Raw genomic sequence first — 15,553 nt, forward strand, 5'->3', positions numbered from 1 at the left:
GCCCCTCCTCTCTCCCTTGACACCCCCTTGCTTCACCCCTCCCAGCACACAGGCACCGCTCCTGGCCGCCCTTTACGAGAAGATTGAGAAAGAGGAAGGTGCCTTGGTAAAAGCCGTTTCTGACACGCACCCCTCCCAGGGCGTTCCACGGGGAGTCGGGCTGCTCTGGCCGGCTGGAATTCCAGCCGCAGCTGGTTACAGCTCAGGGAGCTGGCTGGGCCTCTGCAAATACCACCGTTCCCAGGGTTAATGTGAGGGGAAATATTCTCTCTCCCTTCCCCGCCAGTGTCTAGTGGAATCTCCTGGTTGGGGGTGGGGGGAGAAATCCTCGTCAGGGGGGCGCTGGAATCCCCGGGGGGGGGGGGGACGCTGGCAGGCTGTGAAATACTGGAGCTCAGATGTCAAGGACATGGCTTTACGGACTCGCGTGATGCATTTTAATATGATCCCCTTGGTAGGGCGGAGGCGGCCAGTGGGCGGAGCGCCAAAATCCCACATGTGAACAGTTGTGAGGCCTCAGCTGGGACTAGGAAGGTGGTGGGGAGGGGCGGGTCGATGCCTGGGTTTAGGAACCCAGCCGAGCGGAAGGTGGGCAGGAGGCTGGACATGGAGGAAACGAGCCAAACCTCCGGGAGGGAGGGACCTAAGCCAAGCAGAGACTGTCACTGATTCTGTGAGCGCCTACCCCCTAATGCAATGGGAACGTGGAAGAGATGCAAAGGGCAGTGTGTCCGATGGCTGCCACAGGCACAAAGGCCGGGTTAGCTTGCACATGCGCTGACTCCCATTCCCCGAGAGGACCGTGAGCAGATACTCTGAGCCAGAGCTCTAATCTCGATGCTCCCTGTGTCTGGCGGTGGGAGAACATCTTCGTTAGCTTCTCGCGCACACGTCCTTCATGTGCACACAACCACGTCCGGCCAGCCCCTTCCATCGGAAACTGGCTTGCGGTCCTTGCGGATGCGCAGGGTGGATCCACCAGCAGATGTCTCCAGCGGGGCCTGTTCAGGAGACCGTCCACCTTCCTGGGTTGATGGAGCCATCCTAGCTAGCAATCGGAGCGCCGTCTCGCGCTCCACTCAGACTTGAGCGGCACAGCGCCCCTCCTGAGCCACGAAAGACCCTTGTGCGGGACGAGGAAGCAACTCCCCGTACAGAACCTGTTCCCGGTGCTCTGTCAGGACACGGGGCCCGGATGCCGCTAAGGCCTCGGAAAAGGATTTGTGGCCCAAAGCGGCTCTCTTTGCTAGAAAAGTGTGGGGAGCACTTCATCAGCGCTTCTGAACTGCTGGAGGGAGGCCGTTAGCATGTGTTACGGAGAAATCGTTTCATGCCAAGAGCCCTCATGGTGGGCCTTGATCTAGATGGAAGTATCATAGCCACGGAACAAAGCGTTAGGTGCACAGGGGAAGGTGGCACGTAAGAGTCTGGAGCTGCGTATCATGGGGGTGGGGAAGGAGGAAGTTCCCGGCTGGGAACGAAATGGATCTTCAGAAGAACGGGCAGCCTGCGAGGAAGAAGATGGGTCGGGAGGCGGGGAGAGCAGAGAGCCCAGCGGTGGAAGGACAGCTAACAGCCACGTGAGATCTAGTCACTAAACAGCTTCCTCACTCTGCTCCTCTAGGTCTTGAGCAATCTGGTGATGGAGGAACTGGTCCCAGAACTGAAAAACATGATCGGCCCCAAGCTGAAGGGCAAGGCCCAGGAGAGGCAGAGACTCTGGATACAGGTTAGTGTGTGTGTGTGGGGGGGGGGGGGGGAAGCGGTGGTAAGAGGCCAGGGCCCTGCGAGGGCGGTGTGGGGCTGTGAATGCTGCAGCACGAGGCTGGTGAAATTATACCCCTTTGCATGCACTGTATGGATGACACACTCCAGAAATTGGTGCTGGCTGCTGGGAAATCCAGGACTGGATTCTGACAGCTTTTGGGATGGGTCCCCTTGCCTTGGGTGTGGTGCCTGGACTCTGCTTCCTGCTGGCTTGTGTGACTCGGAGGCACCTCCCCGATTCACCCCCTTCTCCCCGAGGGCGCAGGGAAACAAGCGATCCGATCCATATGCCTCGCTGCTGGTTTTATCAAGCTCCCCGTCATAGGTGTAAACAGCCTATTTCTCAACCTCCCACTTACCTTCTGTTGGCTGCGGGCAGAACATGCGGCTGCTGTGGTATTGGCCATCCCCCCCGGGGAGGGAAGTACACCCTAGCTACCACCCAGCCACAGCTAAACCAGCAGCGTGGCTCGTCCCAATTATATTTAGCAAACCATTTTTAGACCAACACAGGCTAAATCTGGCCTGAATCTATGGTTTTATACAAACAAGCTTGTTCTAAAACCTTTGAGAGCAATAGAAATGTTTCCATGAGACACTCTCTATAAAATTCCACTTGAGACCTCTTTAAACAAACAAACAAACAGTGCCCCTTAGCCGTAACCACCCAGACGCTGCAGCCCTGTGTCAATGCATGAGAGAGGGGAAGCAAAATAGACTGGGAACCAGTCTGGCCTCCAGGGCCAAGGTGAAGATTGCAGATTTCCAGCATAAATCCTGATGATCAAATTGGATTATTATTTCATTGTAATAATCCAAGGTGGGGAAGGGCTTGTGCTGCTCCCATGAAAGGGGCAGGAGGATGAGACAGGCGCTAGGGAGGAAGGGCGACCTTGTCCATTAAGGCATTGGAATGGTACTCAAGAAACCAGAGTTCAATTCCTGCCTCTGCCACTAACATCTTGTGTAAACTTTGGCCTAAGCGACTTGCTTTCAAGTGACTGATTTTGGGTGCACAACTCGACACTTTAAAGGGACCTGGCTTTCAGGAAGTGCTGAATGTTTCCTCCTGATGGGGAGGTATTTGTCCCGCTCGACGCTGGTGAGGCCTTAGCCGGGTACTGCATCCAGTTCTGGGTGCCGCAGTTTAGGAAAGCTGTGGACAAATTGGAGAGAGTCCAGAGGAGAGCAACAAAAATGGTCAGAGGCTTAAAAAACCTGACCTATGAGGAAAGGTTTAAAAAAAAGACCAGGCATGTTTAGTCTGGACCAGAGAGGCCTTCAAATATGGTAAGGGCTGTTATAAAGAGGACGGGGATCATTTGTTCTCCATCGCCAAGGTAGGACAAGAAGTAATAGGCTTAATCTGCAGCAAAGGGAGATTTCAAGTTAGATGTAAGGGAAAACTTTCTACCTATAAGGATAGTTAAGCTCTGGACGAGACTTCCAAGAGAAGAGCCTTGGAAGCTTTTAAGAACAGGCTGGACAAACACACCTGTCAGGGATGGTCTTAATTTACTTGGTCCTGCTTCAGTGCAGGGGGCTTGGACTTGATGATCTCTCAAGGTCCCTTCCAGCCCAACGTTTCCATGATTCTATGATCTTTAAGACCAGAGGTGCTAAATAATAGCATGACAAAATTCCAGGCAGGAGACTCCTCCAAACGCCACAATTAATAACTTGTACATACGGTAGCACTGTGCAGTCATAACAAAAATATGTATGAATAAAGCACCCCCAGGCACGTGAACCTCGGGAACTACAATCCTAGACTTTGCTCCTGCCCTGAGATCTGCTAGCATGGATCCCGGTGGAGTCCTGCCATTTGAACGCAATGGTGCACAGCAGACGTCTGCACGGATTCCAGTGTAAATCACCACAAGCGTACAGTAGAAAAGAAAAAAAAATGTCAGCAGTTTTTAAAAAGAGAAATGGGTGGGTGGGAGCGAACAAAACTCAGAGCTGGATGGAGTCCGTTGCTCTTGCTGACATCAGGAAGCGGCGAATCCTGAGATGTACTGACCAGCCACTGCGCTATGACCAGACTTGCTAGGCAGATCTCAAATAGCCAGGTCTTTCCTTGTTAGGGGATCTAATGGCAGCTGCAGACATAATTCCTGTGCATGCTGTAGAAAGCTTATTGTCAGACGTCCCTGCATATCCATGGTTGGGGAGCACTCAGTCACGGGGGGTGCAAAGAGATGGCAGGCTGCCTTGCAGACAGAGGTCAGGAAGGGTCCTGGGCTCACCAGGGTCAGACGGCAGCACAGCCTCAGACGCCCCGTGGGATCAGGATGCTGAAGGCGCTGTTCCTCTTCCTCCTCTAGATCTCGGATGCTGTCTATAGGCTCGCCTATGACCAGATAAAGGCGCACTATGATGCAGTGGTGACAAAATGTGAGCTGGAGCGTCCCAGAATGGAGAGCACCATTCGCACGGACATGGACCAGATCATCACAGCAAAGGAACACTTAGCCAGCAAAATCCGAGGTAGGAAACGTGTTGCCCCTTTGGGTGTGTCTACATGGCAAAAAAAAATTCACCCGCGGCACCAAGTCTCAGAACCCGGATCTGCAGTCTTGGGCTTACCAATGGCACTGAAAATAGCTGTGTAGATGTCCAGGCTCGGGATCTGAGGCCTCAGGAGGGGTCCGGGTTTCCGAGCCTGAGCCCGAACGACTACCCCCAGCAATAGCCCATTGTATTGGTTTAGTCAAAATCCTGACGTTCCAAACTGCAGTGCTGTCCTAGGGCTGGGAGCCAGAAACCGGACCCGGGGGCGAAGAGCCCAAGTGCTGGAGCAGTCCTGTAGTTCACATAGCTCTAGCCTCCCTTATTTTAAGGCACCGTCCCTTATGTCTTTGATTTGTCCCGAAGATGATCACCCCTCCCTTATTTAAAACATGAAATCGAAGCTTACGCTAATTGCATTGTGTGCTGGAGGGCAGTAGAAATGTGCCAAGAGAAATGGTGTTTTCCCTAAAATGTCCCTTCAGATAAAGCGGTGTCCCTTGTTTTTCATGTGGTTTCCCCTTATTTCCCTCCAGCAGAGGTGGTCACCCTGCATAGCTCCTTATATCCTGAAGGATCCCAAGTATTACAAACTAAAGTCTGCACTGTTACACTCTAGCTGCCTGAGGTGGAAAGTGGCGTCTGCTAACGTACCACAGTGCTGGGCGGGAGGTGAAGCATACCATGCTCCCACGGCGGGGCAGGGGCAGGGGCAGGGGCAGGGCTGACAGCAATGGAATACAGCTACTCAGACTAGAATTTGACCAGGGCTTTGAGACGAGTGCTCCTGTTTGTAGGAAGCCCTGTGGTATCAGGAGCTCATACAAAAGCCAACATCTCTGGCAGCACATTGGCTCCATATGCCATATGGGGGAAGGACAGGGTCAATACTGACTCGAGTGCCGCCTACTGAATTGCCAGTAGCACTCTCTGCACCCCCACGGGTTTTTCTTGGTGGCATAGGCACTGACTTGGCGGCATAGGCACGTGGAAAAATTGGTGGGTGCTCTGCACCCACCGGCAGCCAAGCTTCCCGTCCCACCCCCCGCCCCAGCTCGCCTCCGCTCCACCGCCTCCTCCCCTGAGCGCATCGCATCCCCACTTCTCCGCCCAGCGCTTGCTGCCGTGAAACAGTAACAAGCTGTGGGAGGGAGGGGGGAGGAGCGGGAACGCGGCATGCTCAGGGGAAGAGGCGGGGCCGGGATTTGGGGAAGGAGTCCAATAGGGGCAGGGAGGGGGTGGAGTTGGGGCGGGGACTTTGGGGAAGGGGTTAGAATGGGGGCGGGGATGGGAGGGGGCGGGGCAGGGGTGGAGTCGGGGAGGGAGTGGGGGTGGGTCAAGCACCCACCGGTGCCAGGAGAAGTTGGCGCCTATGCTTGGAGGATCGCCATTCGAGTACTGCCAAGCGTAGCAGACAGAGGGGCTGTGGTTGCAGGCTGATCAGACCTAAGATGGGAAGGGACCTTGTGGGTCTTCAAGTCTAGTCCCCTGCTATGGTGGGCCACTCTCTCATCGCGTTTATAAATTTATCCAGCTCCATCTCTATCCTTTTGGCCACCACCTGGAAGGGGTGGAGCAGAGCAACTCCTGTCCTTCCCTAGGGCGTAGTCTAGGAGCTGGAGCACCATGCTGGGCTTCCAGGTGGCTCCAAAGCTCAGCGAGGAAGGTGGGCAGAGCGGGACCCATCCCATGCTAATTGTCTGCCTGTCTCTTCCTCGTCCAGCCTTCGTGCTGCCCAAAGCAGAGATCTGTGTCCGAAACCATGTGCAGCCCTATATCCCTTCCATCCTGGAGGCGCTGATGATTCCCACAAGCCAGGGTTTTGCCGAGGTCCGGGAAGTGTTCTTCAAGGAGGTCACTGACATGAACATGAACGTAATCAACGAGAGCGGGATGGAGAAGCTGGGAGAGGTAAGGCCCCTGGAGAAGATTGCATAGATTCCCGTTGCTGGCCTAGCAGGGTGGGCTGAAAGGCCCAGGGGAACGGACTCTGTAGCTGCTGCAGGTTGCCATGGGTGGAGGGCACTGGACTGTGAATGGGCTGCTTGAAGTGTGGCTTCTACCCCACCCCGCCGCCTGAATCTAGGAGGAGGCAGAGGGTCAGCCTTGTGGGTGCCCAGGGGAAGCCTGGCCAAGCAGGGAGCGCAGCTTCCATCCGCAGTTGTCCTGAGTAAGGCTGGAGCTGAATGGTGAGAATAAACCTGTGGCCCTGCCCCTAGTCTGCTCACATCAGAGCTGGCAGGCCTGTGCTCCCCTCTGAGCTGGAAGCCACAGACCGTAGGGGGCCCAGGGCTTCCTTGGGCAGCACCGGTCCTGGTCCCACTAGATCCATAGGTTCCTTTGGCATTCGGGCAGAAGCTGGAACGATCCACTTAAGGTGAGAACTGGATTCCCAGCTCTTCTCCTGAGCCCTGGGCGACGAGTCGGTCTTAACAAAATCCAGGGCATCCAATTTCACCTGCGTACGGAAATCTGGGATCACTCTGGATCCAGCCGGGCCCCTCTGGGTCCAGCCAGAGCAGCTCCAGGTGGTCACGCCTGCCGCCCACCCTGCACGAACAGTAGAGACCCGTGATTGACCTACAGCAGGTGATCTTCCTGCACCAGGCTTACCCATGTCTGTGTGCCACCTGGCGGTGCGGGGACCCAGACACTTGGAAATGCTCTTGTCTTTGTGACCCAGATTAAATGGGCGCAGTTGAGGAAGGATTCCGATTTCTGGGCTTTGCGTCCTCTGCTCCCTGGAAGCTTGGTGTCCAGTCTGATGCCGGGTCTCAGCAGGCCTGGGGAGTGGGCGGGAGGTAGGGTGCTCTCTCCGTACAGCCGGTGAGTTGTGTGTGTGACTCCTTGCCCTTCAGTACATGGAAAAGCTCTCCCAGCTGGCCTTCCACCCTGTCAAGATGCAATCCTGCTATGAGAAGATGGACCAGCTGAAACTGGAGGGGCTTCAACAGAGATTTGACGTCTCCAGTGCCTCCGTGTTCAAGCAGAGGGCCCAGATCCTCATGAGACAGGTAGCGTGTTAATATTAATAGCCAAACTCCAGGGGTGATCAGCCCTTATGCTCGCTGCCCTATGGGGAGCCATCTTTGGCCCTAGCCGCCAGGCTCTGTGGCATAGGCGCCAACTTTCCCCTGTGCCGGTGGGTGCTCGCGCGTCCCTGGCCCCACCCTGACTCCACCCTTTCCCCGCCCCTACCCCCCCATTCCAACCCCTTCCACAAAGTCTCCGCCCCCTCCCTGCCCCATTGGACCCCTTCCCCAAATCCCTGCCCCAGCCCCGCCTCTTCCCCGAGCGCGCCGCATTCTCCCTCCTCCCTCCCAGCCGCGCGAAACAGCTGTTTCACGGCGCAAGAGCTGGGAGCTAGGGGGGAAAAGTGGGCATGCGGCGCGCTCAGGGGAGGAGGCGGAGCAGAGGCGGATGTGAGCTGGGGCGGGGTGGGGCGGGGCAGGGAGCTGCCGGTGGGTGCAGAGCACCCACCAATTTTTCCCCGTGGGTGCTCCAGCCCCGGAGCACCCACGGAGTCGGCGCCTATGCTCTGTGGGTCAGAGTTTAGGTGGGTCGCTGTGGCTATGAATTCAGGTTCTCCCAGTGCCCTGCCCGTTGGGCTGGTCATCAATGTCCTGCTGCGTGGGCGCCCCCTACTGGAGTGTGCTCTTGTGCATTGGACAGGCTGGGCTTCAGTCCGGCTGTACCCACCCCCCAGGAGCCTTCCTTTGAAAGAGTCACCTTGTTAAAATGAACAGCCGGGCCGGGGGCACAGCGCCGGTACGGAGACAAGCTTATTTCAGCGGCTTCGTTTTTCTCCTCTGAATATGGCAATGCCCCAGTGGCAGAACCATCGCCGGCCCAACCCCTTCGCTTTGCTCCCCAGCACCACGCTGCCCATGGCCTGGCGCACATCTGACCCAACGGCCACCTGTGTTCTTGGGGACAAACGATTGACCCTGCATGTCGCGACTGTGCACTGGTGCCTGTGAACAATTGTGTCCCACTGGGAGGGAACGCATGCGTATGAACAACCTCATGGGGAGACCTCGTATACATCCGACGCTGTCGTGCTGGTGGCAGGATGGGTGGCCAGGCCTGGGCTACGCCGATTCAATTCTTCTTCCCCCTTACATTGAAGAGTCTCCCACAGGCAATAGTCTATATGCGCCGGTGCGGGGTCAAGGAAGCCAGCCTCAATTAGCTGTGTAGGAGCCTATGAGCCAGTGTAACTTTCTGGCACCTGTGGAGAACTGGGAGATGTTCTAGAACTGTAATGCTCCCACCTCCATCACTCACATCCCATTCAGCCTGGCACAGCTGATTTAGGAGACTGGTTGTTATACAGCTTCCGGAGGAGTATCCAGGGGCCAGTCTGGACAAGACCCATGTAAGGGGGAGGAGGAGTTTGTGTACTGATATCCCATGCACCATTGCAGCTGTTTTGGGGGAAATGTGCTGCTAGTGCCCTCTAGTGGTGGGAAAGAAAACACCTTTATGCAGGTTAACTTGGTGCTTTCAAAATCCTGTCTGGGTGCAGAGCATGAGTGGGATGGGGTAGCAGATGGGGACCGGGCCTGTCTGTCCTGGTGCAGGTTCAGGAATAGAGGAGAGGCCCCTGTGACCCGTCTCCATGTGGTGGTGTGTTCCGTGCCTGCTCTGCTCATCCCTTGCCATCATTGCTTTGCTGGATGTCCTACATGACGTGGTCTCTTGGCCTCCTTTTGGGACACCGTCTGATGCTGCTTCTCATTGTAGCAAATGGACGATGCCGTTCACACGTTCGGGACGCTCCTGCACCAGGAGCTGGCGAAGATGCTGGGCAAGGAGGAGCTGTGCAAGTCAATCCAGCGGATCCTCGAACGGGTGCTCAAGGTAAGGCGGCCCGCAAAGCAGCGGCATGCTCCTGCGAGGTCGGCCGTCTCTGGAACGTGACGGTGTGGGGCATTTTAACTCGCCCATGCTGCCCCGATAAGGCCTCGGGATGCTAGACAGGAGAGAAACCTCTGCCACAAAGAAAGTGCCTGCAGCTTGTGTTCGAAGCCCAGGCATGCTGTGTGCCTGCCATGGGGCAGGTAAGGGCAGGAGTGAGTGCATTGTTTAGAACAATACTCGGCATTTGTAACTTTAAACGGACCGAGTATCAATAGGTATCACAGTTGTTCCTAGAACCCAGTGGAGATCGGGCACAGGGAGGTGAAGTGACTTGCCCCACAGCAGGTCAGAGCCAGGAATAGCGCCCAGGTCATCAGAATCTGTCCGGTGACCTGTCCCCTGGACCACGCTGCTTCCTGAGCCCAGGGAAGGGGCTGGTGTTGGATACTGAAAACACGTCGGTAAATCCCCTTGTGTAAATCGCTTCCTGGCGAAAGGATTGTTAAATAAAATGGCAGGAAAGCTGCAAGTTCTCCTCTTCCTCTAAACGGCCCGCTCCTCTGTAATCTCCTCTCCTGCGAGATGCCAAAGGTTTGTTAACCAACCTCGTTTCCCTCTCCCCCGGTGCGCCCCTCGTCCCGCAGAAATACGACTACGACAGCAGCACCGTGCGCAAGAAGTTCTTCAGGGAAGCCCTGCTCCAGATCACCATCCCCTTTCTGCTGAAGAAGCTGGCGCCAACCTGCAAGGGGGTAAGAGCCCGAGCAGCTCCGCGGGCATGGGTTGGTGGCACGTTTCTAGAACCCTGCTGAGTCCTCAAACGCTGCGTCTGAAGACCCCCACCACCACCCCACCCCGCTCCTTGCCCACAACCGTAGAGTACGGGTCTGATTCTCATTTGCACCAACGCCCCTTCACACCCCTCTGGGCGCATTAGGGCACCAATGTTACTTGACGTTGCCAGTGGTGTAAAGGGGCTTTGGTGCATATGAACAATTGGGCCCAGTGCGTGTACAAAGACTTAATCTCTCTTTGTAACGTCCTGATCTTGAAATTCCTCACCCCTTTGGGTCTATGTTTAATCTCAACTTGGTGTAGAACTCCTCTGGCTAGATGGCCCATAACCGGTGGCATCCCTGGGTCAACAGTGGTGCCCATGGTTTTGTGGGAAGGGGTAGCTCTCTGCCTCTCAAAGGCACGTCGTCTTTGGAAAGCCACAGGGCAGCTAGGCGGTCTTGGGTTATCTCTGCCAGCTAGGTGAAATCTGCCTTCTCCTTCGGGCAGGAGTTACCAAAGTTCCAGGAACTGATCTTCGAGGACTTCGACAACTTCATCCTGGTGGAGAACACGTACGAGGAGGTCGTGCTGCAGTCGGTCATGAAGGACATCATGCAGGGTGAGAGGGCTGCCCGCGTTTGGGTGGGAGGGAGGGGTGCATGCTCAGTCCTACACCGTTCTGGGAAGGGGCCTATGCAAGCCTGTAACTGTTGCAGTAACGGGCAGGAGACACTGAGTGAATCCTGCCACTCCCCTTCTGCTCACTGAGGGACACAGCTGCTAACGGGGCTGGCTGCCAAGGACTGGATGCGCATGTCCACCCACTTGCCATGGGGAGGCTCCGGGCATTACAGCGATGGGAGCCATCTCAAGCTAACCCCTGGAGCATCTCCTCCTGCAGCACTTTGCCACCCTGCTCCGGATCCAGAGTCTAGGTGATGGTGGAGAGGGTGTATGTGCACTCTGCACTGTCACCTAAACGCTTTCCTCCATGTGTCTCAGTTCTGTAGCCCAGCGGCCCGCTTTGACTCTGCCCGCTTGTGCCACACGCCTAAGCTGGGTCCAAATCTCATCGCTTCTTCCTTCGTAACTTCTCTAGGATCTGTCCTTTTCCCCTCTATCCAGACAGCCCAGCCTCTCACCCCCCGACATCATCTGCTGTCTTGATTACCGTTAACTCCTGCTCCCCAGCCTCCCCAACACTCACATCACAGCCCTTCCCGTCCATGCGAAAAGCATCGACTTAGATCATCTTCCGCTCCTATCACTCCGCCTGCATCACCCCCTCTTGGATTCCCTCCACCTGCCCCCGCTTCTCCACTGCATCAAGTTCAGGCTTCCTGTCCTCCCCACCGAGGCCCTTCGCGATTCTGCCCTCCCCTATTATCCTCGTACTGCATCGTGCTCCCCTCCTCTTGGTCCATCTGTCAGCTGCAAACCCTTCCCTGCGTCCTTCCACGCTGTCCCTTCGGCATGGAGTGCCCCTGCTCGTCTGCCATTCCCTCCTTCGCCAAATTCCTTCTCCGAGACCCTCCCGCCCAGCACCGCCAGGGCAGAAGTAGGAATTTAGCCGATCAAGGAGGGCCGGGCTGAGGCGTGGATGGAGATGATGTGAGCATGAGAATTAAACCAGGGTATAGATTGGACTGTAAGGGTGTCTCCCTACCGGCTCGTTGCATGTGCTTTGCTCTGAATCCTAGGAAGGCTGGCTGGGCCCAGGTCTTGCCGAGCACGGTGAGGTCTCCATCTCGAATGAGGCCTGTGGGGGTTCTGACACGTAAATAGACCCCTGTCCTGTCCTGACCTCCCTGTCTTTGCCTTTTCAGCTGTGAAGGAGGCAGCGGTGCAGAGGAAGCACAACCTGTACCGGGACAGCATGGTCATGCACAATAGCGACCCCAACCTGCACCTGCTGGGCGAGGGCATGCCCATCGACTGGGGAGAGGAGTTCGTCAGCCAGCCGGACTCGGACCCATCCGCCGAGAAGCGCCGCAGAGCCAGGCAGGTGGTGTCGGTCATCCACGACGACGAGGGAGCCCTGCCCTACGAGGCCGGGGCAGAGGTGCTGATGCACCAGGTCTCCCAGGAAGAGCCCGGGTCGGAGGAGCTGGAGGCATGTCCTGCCCTTGCATCACCGGGTTCTCCTGACAGCGTGCAGGGGATACGGGGGATGCTGGTGAAGGAGTTCTGCGTGGAGACCCCGGTCCCAGCAAGAGAGGAGGCAAAGGAACCGCTGACGAATGGTACAATAGTCCAGCAGAGCGGCAGCTCTGAGGAGCGCGGGGTGGAGGGAGCTGCCCAGAAGGCCGAGGAAGGCCCTGGTTCCTTGGAACACTCCGCCCAGCATGACACTGGCTCCCCGGGCCCAGTGAACCCGGGGGTGGAGGAGCAGGAAGCCAAGCCAGCCGTGCCCGCCTCTCCAGCCAAGCCGCCTGCCCTGACAGCTGCCTCGTTGCTTGCTGAGGGGGGAGTTGAAGTGAACCGCCACGAACCCAACGACAAGGAGACGGGGGAAGAGGTGTCCACCCAGGCCCATGCGGAGAAGGTGGAGCCTGCCCAGCCGGCCACAGGGAACAGCGCGGGGACCACCGAGAACAGCGCGGGGACCACTGAGAACAGCGAGGGGGTGCAGACTCAGTTCTAGGTCAGCCCCCCCGGTCGAGATCCCTGCCGGCTGCGTACACTATGTGCCGAAGGTGGACTGGAGTCAGTGACGCCAGGGGGGCGGGGGGGGCTCGTAGGCTGGGCCAGTCGCTGGCACTGGTAGCTGTTACATTCCCAGTTTCTGAAGCAGACTCGGCTTCGGACACCAGCGTCCCAGGGAAGGGGGTGGGGGGAGCCACCAAGATGTAAGATCTCCTAAACTGCACACCCACTTAGAGGGGAGCCGTGTGCTGGCCAGAACCAAGCCGCCACGCTGGCCAAGCCGTTGCCCCTCCTCCCAGGACTCTAGCTCAGTATAGGATACGCACACCTTGCTCCGTCTTACTTTGTTGTTTTCCCTTTGTTGAAGAGACACTTTACTGCATTACTCAACTAACAAGAGTGTGACTGTGGGACTGCCCGGGGTTTCCCCTAGGCAGGAGCTCCCCAGGACATCTGCACAGTGTATGCCAGCGGGCGCCTGATGCCCTGGGGGGTGGGTTTTGTAGGGGTTCCCCTTCCCCTTCCACCAGTCCAGCCCTTCCCTTCGTCTGATACTTCTCATTCCAACCAAAGAGGTCAATGCTGCACGCCACGCTTCTTTGTCAAGCACGGCGGCTGCAGTCAGAGGCCACCTACCGGTATCCAGCATTTCTCCTCCGAACGAGCCCGCATCCAGGAGCCCAGCTGAGATAGAATGTGCACTCCCCCCTTCTGCCCTTGCAAATGCTGACCACCGCCCACCCTGGAAAGATGCACCTCTTCCCCGAGCCAAATGGCCAATGGGATGCCCCTTGTTCGCTACTAAGTACTGTTCAAGCCAGCGCCATGACTTTAACGTGTCTTGCCGCACGCTCTGGCAGAGGGAGGGTTAAATGAGTCACAAACGAACTGAAATCCGTCTTTTCTGATTGGCCCCTAAAGAAGGCGAGTCAACGGCGGAGGATGGGGCTGTTGCATCGTTTCCGGCCGCATTAGTGCATCGCTGAAGAATAAATAGAACTAGCGGGTGTGGGTAATACAGGGCAGCACCTGAACCCTGTTGCTCCTGGCCTTCCTCGCATGTGCTGGTCTGACTGTGGGTTCCGCTGATGGCTCCAAAGATTGTCTGCTTGTGGGGTCGGTTGAGGGATGGAAGGAGCCACAAATACCTCTCCGCTATCACCATCTCCTCCACGTCCCTCCTCCCGTTATACACACAGGTTAGGACTGTGACGTAAACTTGCGAGTTCACCCCTGGGCTTGCGGGAGAGAACTGGTGGCCGTGGAAAGAGACGACGAGGATGGTTGGTCGGGCGTAGATTGAGCTGTAAATGACTGCCGCTATCCAGTGCCGTTCTGCTCCTGGGAGTTTTTAGTGGATGCTTGATTCCCTTGTTCAGTTAAAAACGGCTATTGCGATACATCTCTGAAGCTTTAGAACCAGCCACTTATTTTTCTTTCCTCCCCTCGCTTCTGGTATGTGGTTTCTCCAAAGCCCCAGTGTGTGGTGGCCCCACCACTCATCCCTTTCCTTGCAAGCCCCCTGCAGCCTTGAACCTACCGAAGATGGTCCCCGACAAGCTTAGCTGGTTTGTTTACAAATGCTAATGGCCACATGAATGTTGTTGATGGACGGTCTCCTTCCCTTTCCTTAAAATGTGGAGGGGGTAAGGGGAGAGAGCGGAAACCTCCTTGGAAGGCCAGGGTAGGTGAAATAGTGTTTTCGGAAGGGAATGGAGAGGAAGTTGGCTTTGCAGGGAGAGAATTAAAGGTCCCAGAGAAGGCCAGAAATCTAGGTGCATGGTTCAGAGGGAGAGATCTACAAGGGCAAGTCTTGACAGAACTGCACAGTGGAAGCTCCCATTGCATCAGAGAGGAGAGGGGGCCGCAGGCTGGCAGGGACATTGTAGGACTCTGGCTGGTTGCTAATCAGCGATTCCCTCCTGCACGTGACGGTGTGTTTAGGGCTCTTATTTTCGTTGGGTTTGCTTTTGGGGAGTGCTGAGTAGCTCCTGGGTAGGAGGTGGCTTGGGGTGAGCTGGGCTAACGGTAGTGAGAGAAACAAGTGCCTTAATGGGGAAAGGGGTCTTGATACAACCATGCCCAGCTCTTGGCAATCATCAGCCCAATGGTGAATTTCATTGCACTGAGGGTGGACTGGTCTAGGATACTTTTCCTGTCCCATGAGGGTGGGAGGTATGGCTTAGGTAGGAGAGAGACAGCTGCTCCTGGGGAGGGAAAGGATGCAACTTGTCTGCATGCCTCCTCCCCCCCCCCCCCAGCCAGTCAGGAAAACCTCTAAATATGGGGGGGAGCGTGGGGGGGGGGTCTCGCTTTCATTTTCCCACTGGGTCCCTAGTTATAGCTCTTCCCCTCCCTCCCCCCCCCCCCCATCCAACTCTTCTGGAAAAGCTCTGCTGAGATTACATCCTCTTCCCAGCACACACAACATGCTGGGAATAAATGTCCCCTGTTCCTTTCTGAGTCTGTGCTACCCCAGGACGCCAACTAAATCCACCCTGCCCCCCTGGAGGTATTTGACTTTGCTGGGGTCACATGACAACGGGGTCTCTTAATGGTGCCCAGTGTGAAGCCTGTGCCTCGTGGTGGGCTTAGCTCTTGTTGCATTGCAAGAGTTAAGTTCTCCTGGAAACACCTGTCATGGTAGGAGGAGAGGAGAGAAAGGAGGTTCACTGGCTCTGTCTGACCCCACTGGGCTTTGGGGTTTGTGCAAACAAGTTAAACTTCAGGGATGAGGTCACCTTAAAGCAAAAGCATAAATATGGAATGCTAGCCCCTCAGAGACTGTTACGTGGATCCTATTGTCCTTGCACCAAGAGTGAAGGAGAGGGGAGCCCTGTAGTTTTTCTGTCAAAGGCAGGACCGATGGAAATGTGCACTGGAATCCAGCTCCAGCCGTGCTCTGGCCAAGCTCCCAGAAAGGCTCCGATGGAGTTAGCCAGGGTCTTTCAGTGGAGATGGTCAAATGACTCCTCTGTGTGGGCACAAC

At 56.3% G+C, this 15,553-nt stretch overlaps 1 protein-coding gene across 1 annotated transcript in view; it reads left to right on the plus strand.

Moving 5' to 3' along the window:
- Nucleotides 1-12,562, plus strand: part of NIBAN2 (niban apoptosis regulator 2) — a 93,925-nt gene extending 81,363 nt beyond the window's left edge. The window contains exons 7-14 of the mRNA XM_065418989.1: nt 1,625-1,729; nt 4,095-4,257; nt 6,002-6,189; nt 7,137-7,292; nt 9,025-9,141; nt 9,786-9,893; nt 10,426-10,537; nt 11,745-12,562. Coding sequence (XP_065275061.1) covers nt 1,625-1,729; nt 4,095-4,257; nt 6,002-6,189; nt 7,137-7,292; nt 9,025-9,141; nt 9,786-9,893; nt 10,426-10,537; nt 11,745-12,562 — 1,767 coding nt within the window. The remainder of the gene's footprint in view (nt 1-1,624; nt 1,730-4,094; nt 4,258-6,001; nt 6,190-7,136; nt 7,293-9,024; nt 9,142-9,785; nt 9,894-10,425; nt 10,538-11,744) is intronic.
- Nucleotides 12,563-15,553: the final 2,991 nt, after the last annotated feature.

This window comes from Emys orbicularis, chromosome 18 (genome assembly GCF_028017835.1).
Source record: "Emys orbicularis isolate rEmyOrb1 chromosome 18, rEmyOrb1.hap1, whole genome shotgun sequence".
Classification (NCBI taxonomy): domain Eukaryota; kingdom Metazoa; phylum Chordata; order Testudines; family Emydidae; genus Emys; species Emys orbicularis.